The sequence below is a fragment of the Ambystoma mexicanum genome, chromosome 4q, assembly GCF_040938575.1.
Source record: "Ambystoma mexicanum isolate Mex_15411 chromosome 4q, UKY_AmexF1_1, whole genome shotgun sequence".
NCBI classification, from domain to species: domain Eukaryota; kingdom Metazoa; phylum Chordata; class Amphibia; order Caudata; family Ambystomatidae; genus Ambystoma; species Ambystoma mexicanum.
The window spans coordinates 868414741-868431619 of record NC_090928.1 but is presented as its reverse complement, the minus strand read 5'-3'; the positions used below and the strand labels follow the sequence as shown (position 1 = coordinate 868431619).

The 16879-nt window shown below is 45.1% G+C and overlaps 1 protein-coding gene across 1 annotated transcript in view; it reads left to right on the top strand.

Annotated features, from left to right (window-relative positions):
• EPAS1 (endothelial PAS domain protein 1) overlaps positions 1-16879 on the top strand; it is a 434103-nt gene that overhangs the window by 397173 nt on the left and 20051 nt on the right. Inside the window, exons 12-13 of the mRNA XM_069608443.1 lie at positions 602-1083; positions 15619-15742. Coding sequence (XP_069464544.1) covers positions 602-1083; positions 15619-15742 — 606 coding nt within the window. The remainder of the gene's footprint in view (positions 1-601; positions 1084-15618; positions 15743-16879) is intronic.

Here is a 16879-nt window from a genome sequence, read left to right as displayed (position 1 = left end):
TCAAATATGCTGTTAGGGACCAAAAAACTAGTCAAATAGGCTAGAAGTGACCAATAGCAGGTACAGTAGGCTGGTAGCCACCAGAAACAGGCTCAATGGGCCGGCGTTGAAAGGTTGATTGTATTGTATGGTGTCTATTATAGTGTTAAGTGTGTGCAAACACTAGCTTGCGAATATTTCTGAACTTTCAAAAGTAATTCGTGTATATGGTGGTCCTATTACGTCATGGTGACGTTCTAGCATGTTTTGAAATGGGCCATGTTGCACAATTGAACAATAGAGCACACTGACTTTCTAAACTGGACTCTTGAGTAAAAGGTGGAATAACTTGGTTTAATTTCTGCACTCTCATTGAGTAATTGAGTGATCAAAAAGTTTGAAAAATGAACGTGCTCTTTTTTCAAAGGACTTTGCTTTACAGCAAGTATGCAATGTGGCCTTTATTTCATTAGACTGCACGTTGCTGTCTGTCCGCTAGTGTCACTTTGTTTCTCCAAATTGTACAATGTGTGTGCTTTACTTGAAACAAAATGCTTCAATGTCAGGGCAACAACATTCAACAATGTCATCCTCTGGCCTATTGTGTCCCTCATCTACACAGGCTGAATTTAATGAGCTGGACCTGGAAACTCTGGCTCCTTACATTCCTATGGACGGAGAGGACTTCCAATTGCATCCCATCTGCCAAGAGGAGCATTCCCTGTCCGAAAAGGCAGCGAATAACCAGCAGAACTTAAGTAGCGTTGCTGCGTTCTTCCAACCCAGTGCTCCAGCATCACAGAATAGTTTCATGCCGGACAGATACTGTCAACAGCTGCAAAAGGCAAGCGCAAACCGCCGCATCGACCCCGGGCCTCCGGCACCATTTAGCAGTGAAAGCAAGTCGCCGTTACCACCATATTGCACACCGGACAGAAACCCCATTGCTCCAGACAGGGAACGCTGCAAGACGCAATGGCCGCCCGATTTGCCAGCACACTATCTGCCTCCAAAATGGCGCCTGATGGATCCGTATTCTGGACCCCTTAACAACTCGCCGTCGGGGCCACCAGTGCAGCCACACATGTCATTGTACAAACAAAGGTACGTATGTTCCCTTTGTGGGAAAAAACAGGTTTGTTTATAATGGCAATGGCATTTTGGGAACTTGCAGTGGAGAGTTAAAACTGTTTGCAGTGTGCAAGCTTACAATATGCAACTTGATCAACATGCAACATGGTCAACATGTTTGGGGGGTTTCTGTGAAAACACATACATTTTTACGGACATTTTGGTTCTTTTTCGGAAATCTATATGCATTGATTATTACCTGGTTCCTGCTGAGTTACAAGGGTGCCTGCATCACTGAAACAAATACTAGATTTTTTGTTTTTGATCCATTGACAGCTAATGTCAGCATTGCTGAGCGCAGGGAATTCCCGTTAGAAGGTGTACTGTGTTTGGAATGACTTCTGTGACTTGGTTGTCAGCTTGTACATGTTAAGCAATGCAATGCTAATTGGAGGTGTTCTTCTGGAATGACTGGAGCAGGATAATTCAGTTTGTATGGAATTGCCAGGTTTTCAATGAGCAGCACAGTTAATAATGATAATGATGTGTTATTTATATAGCGCCTTAATCCAAAGCACTTTACAGAGCACATATTTACATACAATATCACCCAACCGAAACTGGTAATCATTTATCGACCTAGGAAGGATGAAAGGCTGAGTTGGCCTTGCCGGGATTTGAACATGCGACATGCAGATAAGGCACAGATCGCAGCAGCAAGCGCTCACCCCGCTGAGCTATCTTACCGGCAGATCAAATTGGCCCTCTTTTAATCACCTTCCAGATTGCAGTGAGGCCTAGAGCTGTGAGCCTCAGCCTGACATCCACTTTGAATCTCCCTGAACTGAGGAATGGGGAGAAGTCCTTCATAGGATGTTCTAAGTCTTCAAAAAAGCGATTCATGGACTTCACCGCTACCCGATGAAAGAGGGTCATTTGCTGTAAAAGATAGACATTGCCACACAGAGTCCCATTATACATGTGGTGCTAACACTAAATCAGGCAGTGTTATAGAAATGGCATTTGTTTTAGCGGCATCTACATTGCAGTCCAGGCAGTATTTACCACAGGGGGAATGCCACGTTGGAATTCTCCAACTTTCATATCCACTCAAGGGATGGAGGAAAACATATTGTACAGTGGCCCCTATAGTCTTGGAAGGTTTTTTCCTATACTAAATGATATCGCAACTGCTTCCCTTTACCACAGGAAAAAAAACTCCTGCAGGGAGTTAGCCAGAGAGGGTGAGAAATTGGGCACCTCTGATGTCCACCTTCTCAACCGCTTAGCACTGATGTTATTGAAACATGAACATTTTTACCTAACATCGTATGTAGAAAGTCATAAAATTTCCAATCGATTCTGTAGAGTAATACATGGAAACAATCCAATAAATGTCATGTCACCAACACCATTTTATAGCATACTTTCATGATGCCTGTGCTTATAATCTATACCAGCAGTGGCACTATATATCACACTTCATGTTGCCTGTGTCCGCAATATATGCAAACATTGGTACTGTAAGAACTTTCAACACACTGATTCTGGCTGTGCAATGAAATATGCCAGCATTGCCACTGTAAAAAACATGTGTGCATGATGTGTTACCCACATTATATGCCAGCATTGGCAGTGCAAAACTCATATGATGCTGTGGCCACAATATATGCCAGCAATTCCACTTAATGATGTTCAAACACACTGATTACTGCTGTTTACACAATTCATAACAGCAATTCCACAGTAAAACACACTCCATGAAGCCTGTGTCCACATTATATATGCCAGCTGTCCATTTTTCAGTTTGCTTCAAAGCTATCGTTCACAGGCCCAATCCTGTCTATAGAGTAGTGGGCTCAAGGGTGTTGATGGGGAAAGATACATTGGAAAGCCAGGAGGTGTGCTCCAGTCCACTTCACGGAACACGAAAGTACCCATGATGTTAATACAAAGACAAGTGCAAGCACACACATACTACAAGAACCACCTTTTTACCGAGTCCCTGATGGAGTAAACCGGATAACCAGAGACCTAGTATCTGATGGAGTAAACAAGATAACCAGAGACCTAAAGTGTGCAGTCAATGCACAGAGGTAGCCTAACTACCAAACTTCACAAGGGATCATTGGGCCAAAAGAGTACACAATTAAAGTTCCAAAGACACTAAAGCACATTCCCGCTAGTCGGGCAGAAATCCAGTATGCCAGTGGAGAAAAGTCTAGTACAAGGAAGAGAGTTACTAGTCCATGGGATGGTTCCATAAAACAGGTGGATGCAGGCTGAGTTAGGATTCAATCAAAGACAGCATAAAAGATGAAGAGGGTACATGGACTAGGCAGAAGACTTCTGCAAAAAAATGCTAGAGATGGAAGATGCAGAGACGCAGAGGAGAGGTGGGCAAAGGAAAATATGAGAAAGGGAGGAAAATGTGGGTGATTGAGAGGCCAGGCTACCAAAGGCTAGCACTGGTGAGGAAAGAAGTATTAACTTGGATGAAGAGAGAGACAGTTCAGGAATGAAAGGGGTGCGCAACATGCAAGGTGAGGAATACCTAGGGATGTTCCAAAGTAGTCCAGCAAGCAGGCAAATAAGGTTGACAAGTATAGGCAATAGACCAGTCAGAATCTGAATCCAAACAATTTCAAATAAAAGGCGGAGTGGACGGAGAGTGGCAGTCTTGCAGGAGAGTCTGTTGCCCAGCTCTACTCTTTTCAGCGTGGGGGAGGACCCTCATATAAACCCCTTCTATCCGCGGAGCGGACGCGGAGTGGACGGAGAGTGGCAGTCTTGCAGGAGAGTCTGTTGCCCAGCGCTACTCTTTTCAGCGTGGGGGAGGACCCTCATATAAACCCCTTCTATCCGCGGAGCGGACGCGGAGTGGACGGAGAGTGGCAGTCTTGCAGGAGAGTCTGTTGCCCAGCTCTACTCTTTTCAGCGTGGGGGAGGACCCTCATATAAACCCCTTCTATCCGCGGAGCGGACGCGGAGTGGACGGAGAGTGGCAGTCTTGCAGTCATGACAGCCAGGGCTGCAAGGGCAAACAGAGAAATGCGGGAAATTGCCATGAACCCAGAGCAAAATGAGCCTCCAAGAGAGGAAGAAATGGAAGAAGAGGGCAGACGCCTGAGGAGCGCCAAACTAAACCAGAAACAGCTGAGTCATAAACAACAACAACAAACACCAACATCCATGGATTGCCCAGAGACATTACCTCAAATGGGCTCCCCAAAACCGACGCCCCAGCAAGCGCCAGCGAACACCATAAAGGTATATCCAACCAAAAGCAAAGTCTTCCGGCCTCCAGTCTCAGAAGATCCCAAAGCAGCCCAGCATGACCGCCAGGAACGACCAGCCTTAACTGGAGGAGCAACTGATGACAAATGGGCAAAGAGCCTGGAAATCAAGACAGTCGAGGTCTTGGCTGGCCGGAAAGACACCCGGCCGCCACTCCTAGCCGCCACGGTTGAGCGGGACCCCGCGGAAGCGGCCCTCGAAGGAGGACCGCGGTCCGCGTGGGACGGCGGGGAGGGGCGGACAGAGAAGGAAGACACGGCTAAGGCGGACAGAGCCGCCGGGAGAGCGAGCCTCGGAGTGGGAACTAGGCCTGCCGGTCCGGCGCAGCACCCAATACCTCCCTCCCCCGGAGCCCAGCTGAGCGCTCCCCTCCCCACGGCGGGAGCCCTCGGAGGAGGGCTGCTAGACGTGGAAGCTGTTGAAGGAGGGGGGGGAAAAGAGATGGATGGCACGACGGCCTCAGGAGAGGCAGAACCGGAGGAGGTGGCGGGCACCCCACCTGAAGAGAACGGGCAGGGGAAGCCCGATGGAGAGCTGCACATCAACGGAGTATCGTCGACGTGTTCACTGGTGGAAAGGAAAGTGAAAGTGGTGGCTCTCATTCACAAAGAGGTGGAGGAAAGTGTAGAGACCAGTTGGGTCCCAGAAAAAATCAATGTACAAGGGCCATCAAACCCCAATAAAAAGAAAAGACAGAGAACAAATTCCCTGCCTTTCAAGAAACTCAAGAACCGTATAACAACGAAAAACAAGATCAGCAGCAGAACGAAAAAAGGGCCCCAGAAGCCCGAACAGCAACAAAAAACACCTGACCAATTGTTGATCAAAACAAACGAAAACGACCCACAGCGAGGAGAAGGAGGGGTACTTAAAAACTCAATAAAAGATTACTTTTACGCAAACATCAGACAAAAAGCAACAAAAGAGTACCCGCAGAGGGAACTTACAGATCTCGAAATACTCGAAGCTTTAAACGACTGCCTGCCGGTAGCAAAACTACGCAGAGTTGAGCACTATGTCAGCGATAACCGGCCGCACAGTAAAAGACGGCCCTCAGGAGAAAGTAACAAGCCACAAGGGCAGTGGATTGACAAAGTGGGGCCTGAGGGGGAACCACCGTGCCCGACACTACCCCAAAAGATTTCCACGAACTCACCAAGAGGCCAGCAAAATCTGAAACCGACAAAAGTCACAGAGAAGGGGGAATTGAAGAGAAACTCGGGCAAAGACCTAGAAATGGGGACTGTCATGTCCGAGTACATAGAAAACCCCCACACCATCCAAGAGGAGAGCCTCATTACAGTTGACCCGAATGGCCCAATGGATTTAACAACAGAAATAAAGGAAGGCTCCTGCAAGCTCAATCAGGCAACACCCTCACTCCCCGAGGGTACAGCCTTGAACGTTGACAACTTCACAGGAACAGACAGAGATAAAGTAAATAAGACACCAAATAAAATGCTGGGACCAGAAAATCTCAACCAAGCGGGGCTCTCCAAAGCCCAAAACGAAAACACGACAAAAGGTAGGCCACCCATAGCAGACTCAGACGAATTTAATCAAGAAAATCTTACGAGACCCCAAATCAACCAAAACTTGAACATGGGGGGAAATGACAATCAAAGTCTCCACACCGACAAAAACCGAAAAGGAAGAGCCTCACTAGAAACAACAAGGCCAAGTCGAGGCAGCTGGCCAAATCAGACAACAATGTTAACTGAATCCCCCTTAAGAAGAACTTCGCTACAACACTCGACCAGCCCGACGGATTCCTCAAATAAAAAAAAAATGGACTTATTGTCAATTATGTCATCAGTGAACATTGCACTGGCACCATTTATGAAACTTTACGAAACTATCGCTGACTCTTTGAAAGACCACACAAGCATCCAAGCGATGATCCACAGCAAAGTTATCTTCTTAGAAGCTTATGTTATGGCTTTGGAAGCCAGAAAATCAAGCACAGCTACAATAAATGACGAGGGTTCGTCTCCACGACAAAAAGAGCAGTATGAAGACAAAGAACAAAGACCGGTGAACAAAACTAGGGGGACTCAAACCATAGCTACTACAGGCCATACAACAAATAATCCACCAACAGAGGGAGTAAATGAAGAGGTGAATCTAAAACAAACTGAGATTCAACCAACAAAGAGACCACCATCTAGACAACCCCCAACTGGAAACCAAACTGCAGAAGGTATTTTTTAATTTTTCACACGACCAGTAAAACACAAGGAAAAACCACAAATGAAAGACAAAGAAATAGAGCCGAGGCAAATAAAAAATCCTGAAATTTCAGAAAAAAGAACCACCAGCTTATCACCGCCAACAACTGAAACGCCAAAAAAAAGAACCTTTACCCTATCCCCATCAACAATTGAACGCATCGAAGATGAAGAATTGATGAATCTGAGCCAACATCTGGCAGAGAATTCGCCCACGAGTCCAGTTGTACATTGCTCCAGTGAAGCACCAACATCACAATCACACAAAGGAAAGGAAAATACAGAATTCATAAGAAGAAACGAAGAAGTGACTAGAGAAAAAGCAGCAAAAAATCATAGGGAAAACATGAAGAATGCAAAGAACAAGGGCGCCAGTCCGATTGACGCAGAAAGACAGACAATGCCAAAAAGGATGCAGAAAGAAACAAAAAAAGAAAACGAAAGGTCGAAATCGAGACCCAGAGACAATCTGACCTCAGGAAACTGGAAAAAAGAACAAAGATACAACTCCTCAAGACAGAAAGGGGGTGAACGCGGTAAATCAAGAAGGAGATCGGCAGGTAGACGGAACGATCACAAACACATAAGAAAGCCGTCTAGAAACATAACACCCGGTAGACCGCGTTCCCAATCCACGAATGCCCACAACAAACCCAATACTGAAAAACGACTCAGCCCGCCACGAGACAAAGGAGAAACGATCTTTCGGTACAGATCCAGAACACAGAAATACAACCTAAAACCGAAAAAAGTGGACAAAGCTAAATGGCGTATAAAGATCACACAAGTGAAAGAAAACAGAGACGAAATAATCTTGAACCGAAACTCAGTGTTAACACTGTTTAAATACATTCGAAAGCTGAATAAAATAAAATCAGAAGATCTGCTTGTAGTAGAGCCAAGCCACGTAAATACAAAAGCAAAAACTGTACTCTATGTAACATCAACAACGTTGAAAAACCTGATCCTCGACTGCAGTGAAGAGCTGGACGAAATGGGCTACGAAGTTAAAGTGCAATCAAACAAAAGCGAAGAAGACAATAAAAGGGAGGCTGAAAACATAAGGCGTATTAAGCCCAGTAAAAAGGAAGCAGACAGATACCCAATAAGTGCCTTAGGAAGAATGGGTCGCAACAAGTCGCCTGAAAAAAACAAGGACAGAGCAAGAGTCCGGGGAGTTGAAGAGAAACTGAGGGAAAAGCGACAAGCCTCGAAAGAAAACAAAAATTACGAAAGTCTTACAAAAACCAAAGACACAAAAAAACTTAATAAGGCCAAGGAAATTTCAGAAATAACAGCCAAACTCCCAACAGAAAAATCTCCCCAAAAAAGATGTGAACCCACGAAAGACATATGGTCCTGGTTGCCCAAAATTCTGAGGGAAAAAAAGGAAACATAGCAACCAGTGAGAGACGAGCACAGGTTACATGACAGACGTCGCGCGACCCCCTTAAAGTGCGAACTAAAAATGTGCTCGTGGAACACGAGAGGACACATCCACCTACTGTCTCCAAAAGACATGGACCTGGGATCATACGATCTTCTATTCCTCCAAGAAACCTGGCTGACTGAACCCCCTGCAATAGGGGGGTTCGAAGTCATCCTTGCACCAGCCAAACAAGGAAGTCGAGGAAGACCTTCGTCGGGCTTACTGATCGCAACCAAAAAAGACTCAGGGATCAAACCAGAAGAAACATTGATCAGCAACCAAATGATCCTGATGGTTAAGGCGGCATGGAGACGGTGGAGCACCGTTAAAAACGCCTACGAGAAAGTCACCTTAATCGTAGCAAATACCTACTGGAACCCCGCAAGCATAGAGCCTACCGCCTACATAGAAAAAATGGAGGACGCGATAGATGAGGCACTATCGGAACACCTGGTAAAATACTTCCTCATTTGCGGTGACCTGAACGCTACGTGTATGAGCTCGGAAGAAAGAGTGGCGGACCTAGGCCACAACTCAACAGGCAAACAACGCGGCAACCTATGGGTCAAATTGATGAATTCAAGAAACCTTCACAATTTGCACGAAGCATTTCCAGACCCAAATCGCCCGCCATCATGGGAAAGGAAGGAACTGGCAGGTACAATAGACTACATCTACGTCACTGAACCATTACTGGCAATAACGAAAGATTTTGAAATTACAAGAGTCACAGCCAGTGACCACAACCCCCTGTCAACAACCTGGATGTCAATAAGGCCACAGAACGAGTACGTTGAGCACCAAGTCATAGCCAACACGAAGGGAAACCGTCTATACCTTACAACTGAGGCCATCAAGGAAATAGAAAAAGGATTCAGCTCAATGCCAAACCACTTGGGCAAAAATACTACAGATTATACGCCATTCCTGACGAAGTTTAAGAAGACTCGTAAAACAAAAACAAACAGTGAAAATCCCCCAAGACACGTGTACGACCTAACACTGGTGGAGAAACGTCGGGCATTGCGAAAAATACAACGCAAAGCAAAATCTTCAGGATCTCCAGGGGCTGTGAGAGCGGCAGAAGCGGAAACCAAACTATACAAAGCATGGGTAAAAGGCCACAGACTGTCTCTCTACCAACAAGATGCTGAAAGCATTCTAAAAGCGATAAGTGGCAAGAACACAAAAGAATTTTGGAAAATCTTGAGAGCGGCTAACGAAACCCAAGAAAATACAATCATAAACGAGATCGGGGAAACTACTTGGACAAAACATTACACTACTATGTACCAGGCACCAAGTTCCAACTTAAAACTACAGGTCGGAATGTCTCCGGAGCCATGGATAATCATAGACGATCCACAGGAAATCCAAATGAAAATCAGAGGCTTAAAAAACTCCCACGCCCCAGGACCCGACGGGATCACGAACTCTGATCTAAAAACACTTGAAAATGAGTGGCCAAGCCTGCTAAGCAAAATCTTTGGCAGAAGTTGCAACTTAAAAACGATACCACCCTCATGGAAACAAGCAACAATCGTTCCAATATTCAAGAAAGGAGACAAAAAGGACCCGAAAAATTACAGACCGATTGCGCTCCTGGACGTCATAGGCAAAGTGTTTGGTTCAATGCTTCTCGATCGCTTCAAGATCTGGATGGAGGAATCACCCTGTAACGACCCACTCCAAACAGGATTCAAAAGAAATCTGGGCACGACAGCCAACATTCTAATGCTAAACGTGCTGAAAAACAGAGTACTGGAAGGAGGAACGAGAATCTTTGTGGCGTTCATCGATCTGACACAAGCATTCGATCGGATAGACAGGGCCCGCCTATGGTCCAAACTTGAGACCTGGGAATGTCCACCGTCTATATTAAACCCGATCAAAGCACTATACACCGACACCTCAATACGCATCCGACTTGATCAAAACGGCCTGTTATCAGCACCCATCCCAACAGCGAGAGGAGTGAAGCAGGGGTGCCCGCTGGCCCCGGCCCTGTTTCTGGCATTCATTGGAGACATCCAAAACAAGGACCCAACAATTAGAGCATTTCCCCCAAAAATATGCAAAACCCCGATAACACGTTTGCTTTATGCAGACGACCTGGTCCTAATGGATCATACACCGATTGGTCTGCAGCGTCAACTGACAAAGCTCCAAGGGTATATGCAAGAAAACAAACTGGAAATAAACGCAAAGAAAACAAAATTCTTAGTACTGGAAAAAGCGACCAGGAAAACAGAAAAACTGAAACTAACTTTGGAAGGATCACTGATCGAGCGAGTGTTTAACTTCAAATACCTAGGAGTAACCCTAGACTCCTCTTCGCAAGACAAAGCCATGCAATCGGTCCTGATGTCCAAAGCCAACAAATTGGCAGCCCAAGCTAGGGCCATAGACAAAAAGTTTGGAAGATTCTCACTTATCCCTGTGCTAGAATACTACAAGAAAAAGGTGATGCCGACACTAACATATGGGGGAGATGCTATGATGAACTTACCACGATCCATTTGGACAAAAATTGAGGCAAAGTTTTGGCGAAAAGTCCTCAGTCTCCCAAACTCGACCCCAATAGCCTCAATTCGACGAGAGCTTAGTCTACCCTCTCTCAGAAGTTCAGTCTCACAATCGTCTCTAAGACTGTTCAGGAAATGCCGGATGGCTGAACCACCATCAATATACTTTCTCATCAACCTCGAAATAGAAAGGAATACAAGCAAAACCCTCAAAAAATGGAAAGAAGAAAACTTCAGCTTGCTAGAACAGGTCAATGCAGACGAAGAACAACTAATAAAGTACCCAAAGAGAACCTTTACCAAAATCAAAGAACTCGACTGGATAAGCACCCTGGAGACAGCAGGAAAAAATAAACTAACCTTACACCTGCCGCCAACCACGAAAAAACTCAATGAACTCCAGGAATATATAAAGAAGTTTCCATCCAGGAAAGGGAGAGACATGCTGATGAGAGCCCGTTTAAATGTCTTGCAGACAAATGAGATCCTGTCAATTAGAGGCCAGTCGGAGAACAACAGTTGTCGATTTTGTGAGACACAAGAAAAGGAAACAATCCGCCACTTGCTCCTAAAATGTGCCTCAAACCAACATATAAGAAGAAGATACTTAAAAGCAACCTTCTCAGATTTCATCATAGAGGACGAAGAAATATGTTGGTCTCGTTTGATTGGAGGCGACAAAACATCATGGCAAATAGCATCCTACAAAATCTTGGAAGCCATAGACTGGCCGATAAAGGCACATTTTTAGAGAGCTGTTCTCATTTTCTCATCTTCTTTCCTTTCTTATTTTCGCCACGCTCACAGACACAGACAGAAACCTCAAACTTTGTAAAAATCTCTTGATTAAATACAAATAAAAATAATTTAAAAAAAAAATAAATAAATAAAAGCCATGTCAGAAATGATGGCCACATGGCCATGATTGCAACAGTTTCATTTATTTACATGGCTGCCATGATGTCACCCTCGGGACACTGGGTAATGATGTTCAGAGCATGCATTAGCACCTTTATGTCTGCTGTGAAGCCTCCATGTGCACCGGGCATATACTGTGTGGTGAGGACCATAAGTCTACTGCCTAATCAGTATCCCGAGATGTATGTTTTGTAAACCACTTTTGCCACTGTCAAACAGTTTCAGGATTTATGTGCCAAAAATACATTCCAGTATTCCCATTCTAAGGTATCATTTTGATGCTGGCTATGCTGTGACAAATATTTTCCAGTTTGGCTATTGTAGGGACTCACTTATGCTAGATGTGTCCAATATATGGCAGTTTTGCCACTGTAAATGTTTTAATGATGGCTGTGCCAATAATATGCTAGTATTACCACTGCAAAACATGCAAAACCTTTTCCAACTGGCTGTGCTGAAATGTGCCAAGTTTGCTACTGTAAAACATATTCATGCTAGTCGGACCTCAAATATGCCAGTTGTATCACTGTAAAACCTGTTAATTCTGCAGTGCTCATTAATTCCAATATTGTCCTATAAAATTATTTCCATGATCATTGGCAGGACTCCTCACCCCAGTCCAGCACACGTAATGTTGGCTGGGTAGGGGTCCTGGTGTGCAACATGGAAACACCACACAGACACACACTCTTACTCATATACTTATACCAACAAACACACGCACACACACACACACATACATTTACACAAACATGCATGAAGGTATACACATTCATTTTTTTGGTTGTTTTTCACACTTCACTTGTCTTGTGCATGGCTATGATGCGGTCCGCCTCCTACTGGATTCCACAGCACCAGGGACAACAACACCAGCAAGGTGGGGTTCAGGAGCCTCCCTTCAGCCCTCCCTCTGACTTCTCTAGAATCTGTCCTGGGGCGGGGTCAGAATTCTGACCTCACCCATGCCCTGAGATAGGAAGGGAAATGAAGGGGGGTATGAAGCCTTTGTACTGAACTGGCCGCACCCACGGAGCACATTGAAGGCTTTGACATCACAACACTGGCTCTTAGGTCTCCCTAAAACCATGTACAGTGTTGCACATGTGCCAGGGTCTGGGCAGCTGCTAACCCTGGGTGTGGCTCATGCACTTCACTGTGCAGGGCATTAAGTATGCCACTCTTTATGGCAGTGTTAATACCCCAAAAAGTTCTCCAGGGCTGTAAGGAGTCTCAGAGTACCTTAACATGTATTTGACTAGTCAGCAAGAATAGGTGACGTGGAACCATTGTGAGGCATGCCAATGTGCTTTGAATATTTTGAAAGCTGCATAGGAGACCTACTTCACTAGAGTAGTCCAATCTCTTGCAATTAGCTGGTGATGAAACCCTGCGTTCTTGGCAGAAGTCAAAAGACGAAGACAATTAGATGACATTTTTAGGTGAAACGGCTAATTTGAGACGCAGACATCAAGGTAGGGACTGGGGACATGAAGGAAAAAAGTCAGGGTTTTAACCAATGGAACTAATACTACCCAGACTCATAGTAGGTCACACATCTGTAGACTAAAAAAACATTTTGTTGTCCTCTGTGTTTTTAAGCTTGCTAACGTGTAGTCACTGACTGCCTACAGGAGAAGTGTTGTGGTCACACAGTCACCATGCACTGTGAACATTGTTTGGGTGTGTTGTCAGCATAGGGCAGGGGGACAATTATTACATCTGGTGGAAGAGCATTGGATTATTTAAAACAGTGTGGTAGGGAAATGAGATGGTGCCGATCTGGAAGGAAAGATATTCATCTGTTGTGAATTGCGCTGCAAAGTGGAGCCTGTTTACAAATGCTGTAGCACGAGGACATGACTGACAGTAACGCCACTGCAACATACTGTCTGCCGTATGTCAGGCATGAAGGACCCGAGTGATGATTCCTGTGTACTGCTTGGGTGGACATCTCTGTCACTGGGATCCAAAGGATGAGCATGTTATGTCTGCCCTCCCTGGATTTCGCTTGAATATTTGCCTAAATGTTAAAGTTTAGAGATGTTTACGGTTTGGTTTCATGCAGTGGGGTTAATATTGTGAATATCGTATTATTTTAGAGCGGTGCCAGTGGTTAGGGAGCAGTTGGTAAAACCTGTAAAGTCGGTGCAATTGTTGAACGAGTGAAAGTTCGGTGTAGCAGTCTTCGCACAATGAGCCAAAAGAGCAAGGATGTTGTTCTTTTTTTGTGGAAATGACTTCTGTACAAGATGGCCACTGGCATGAGACAAGGACAACCTGGCTGGGAGACTTAATGGTTTCTTTTCTAGTAGTGTCAAGCTTTTAACTGATGAGTGAAGCTGACACATTGCAAATGTCCTTGAAAGATATAATAACAGCACCTGAATTGAATAGATCAGTACTTTTGTCAATGGCAGAACTGTTCCTGCTGGTCATTTATTGAGGTTAATATGCTGTGTTCATTCACACATTGCTTCCTCTGTACATGCGGGCCAGCCTATTCTGTCAGTTTAGTGGACAATAGTTTTTCCACATTTTTTTAAGCAAGATTCTGGATGATGTTCTCCAGGTTTTTTTTGTTCTTATACTTTGAATAGGATTTTAGAGGAGATGGCTGGAACACAAATGGGTCACGTCCAGCCATTTAAAACCTGAGGAGTGCCTTAGAAAGAATTTTTTTGGAATTATCCTGAGGCAGTAGTAGCTGATGTGATACTAGAGGTGAGTCCGATACCTGGTCTGGTCAAAGTGCAAGATTTCTGCATTGTAGTGAGCAGAATCAAAGGGATGCATTTGATGGAAGACCCAAAGCGTGTATGGTCTATCCACAGTAAATGGCGGGCAACATCTCAGCGTGATGATCTCTAGAGAAAAGACAACATATTAAATTACTAGTTAGGCTAAGCATATGTCTTGCTTATTGATAAAGAAGTTGCCAGCATCCGCTGGAATGGGTTCCTTTGCCCAGGTGTTGAAATCCATGATATCCATGCAATGCTTTGATGGGGCATCCGTTACCATGGCAATGACAGATCAAGTGTAAGATAGATGTTTAGGAACATGTCACTGAGAAAGCTGCAAATCAAGGCACAGGCACCTGGGGAAGAGTGCCAACTGGGATACCAAATTATAGCCAAACCACTGGTCATGTATGTTTAGCAATGTTCAGTTGATATAGGGCCTCATTACACGGTAGGCGGTGGACGAAGGTGCTATTAGCACCTTGGTCCATGCCGGTAAATTACCGGCACCACCTTGGAGGAAAGGGGAATAACCGCCCTATTCCAAGGTTGGCGGGGCGGTAATTCCCCCTTCCTCCATTGCCCCTCCCCATTCCCATTTTTGCCCCATAGGGCATAATGGGAATGGGGAAGGTGCTAATTACGGTACCGCAAATTGCAGGACTGTAATTAGCACCCTGGTCCCTTTGCGGGTCCCTACTTTAACAGCTGGTCTACACCAGCCGTTAATGTCGGGTCCCGCAAAGGGACCTCGTAGTAAGGCGGTAAGGGTTAACGGTCACTGGTACCATTACCAGTGACCGTTAACCCTTACCGCCTTCCGTGTAATGAGGCCCATAGTATAGCCCGGAAGAAGCATCTGACTTAGTACAGGGCTACTTGTGCCAGTGAGCCATTGTTCATAATGCATAAGAAGTCAATATCGTACTTTTAGCTGGCAAATGTTGCGGCCTCATCATAAGTTTGGTGGTATTGTGGCAGTAAATCCACCGATACACTACCTAACGGAATTACCATTACCGCCACTTGGTCCAGCGGTATCACTGCCAGATTACTAGAGGCGGTGGCAGTGCTAGGCCCCATTTATTTTAGTCCATAGAACTAAATGGGGCATTTCGGTGGAATTGCCACAGCAGTAATTCTGCTGAAACATGGCCGAAGGTCGGTGTATTTACCTGAAGCTCAGAGCTGGGGGTGCATCCTCCAACTTTCTGCAAAAGTCATAGTTGGGCAGTGCAGTAATGAAGCAGTATACAGTAATCCGGCTGCATTTTACCCGCACCACCCAACTTGTAACGAGGCGCAATGTTTCAACCTTAGTTCACTTACATACCTTGAACATAGCGCTGATCAATGTTCATTTAGATTGCTATGTGTTTATTTGTCTTGAGACTGTTGATCGTTCATGAAGGTTTTTTTCCAATTGGCAGGTCATTGGAGAGCTTTGGACAACGGGGCAAAGATGTAAGCCCTGAGGTGGTTGCCATTTCTAACAATTTAAAAAGGAAGAGACAATCTGAATATGACGAACAACCACTCCAGCAATTCTGTGTGGTAATTATTTTGTCCTTAGTTTCAATATTCACTTTATTGATATTTTTAAGCTGCCACATCAAGGAGCACAAGTGAGACATCTCAGAGCCCCTAGTAGAAGCCCATCTGTCTTCTGTCAATCATTGTTTTTATGTGTGCGTATGCTGGAGATCAAACACAGTACAGGCTCCCGACATCAGCCCATGCCGATGCGTTTTAATACGCATTGAAATATGATTTTAATACAGTTTATTCCTCATTACGAATAAAATACTGTCAACTAGTTTACCATTGCTGCCACTAGTGTTGTCTGTAAATCCACCACATTGCGAGTGGTTGGATGGCGGTTTTCAAGCTCCCTAGGGATACACTTGGGGTTTGGAGCATGCATTGGGGACAATTCTCACTATTTCCTGGGTGTGATACCTTCTCCCATGTGCAGCAGGTATAGCCTCATACTTACCACCAATTCCATTTTATGGCGTGTGGTGGAAATGGTGATAATTCCATTGCTGCTGTTTGCTATCCTCACCGCCATATTCATAGTAAGGCCGTTTAATGTGCATTGCCCGTAAACGGCAAGATTCTCGGCTTTACGGCTCCTCCTGTATAAGAAGATGGTGTTTCCATGGTACAGTTATGCAAGAGTAGATGAATGGCCTCTTTCTGAGGCGCTGGCCATTTAAACCTGTATAACCCATAACTACTATGGGTTATATGGGTTTGACTACTTATAAAGAATTGGTTAGAATCCCTCCGGCCCCCAATATAATGACACGCCAGGCCCTTAATCACGCTAGAGGAGTTGACCATTGGTAGGCGATAGAGCGCAGCGATCAAGCTGGCCATTCCTAATGGGACACCTGACCTTGTTGCTTGTAGCCTACAAAATATTCAATTTTTACTGGATCTTGGCCGTCCTAAATTACAATATACATTGGCGAAAGACTGAGGCAGCCGATGCAAAAACGTGCAGTTGGATGTTGTATGCCATGGTCGCAATGCTACCCAATGAGAACTTCATGCTTAGTGACCTGCCACCTGACCCACACTGGCTGAGGGGGCGGAACACCCAGAAGTGCAGCTGGAGTCTGGGTCATGACCGCATCTCAGAGAACACTGTACCTCCCACAGAATCGGAACCTGGTGATCAGGGAT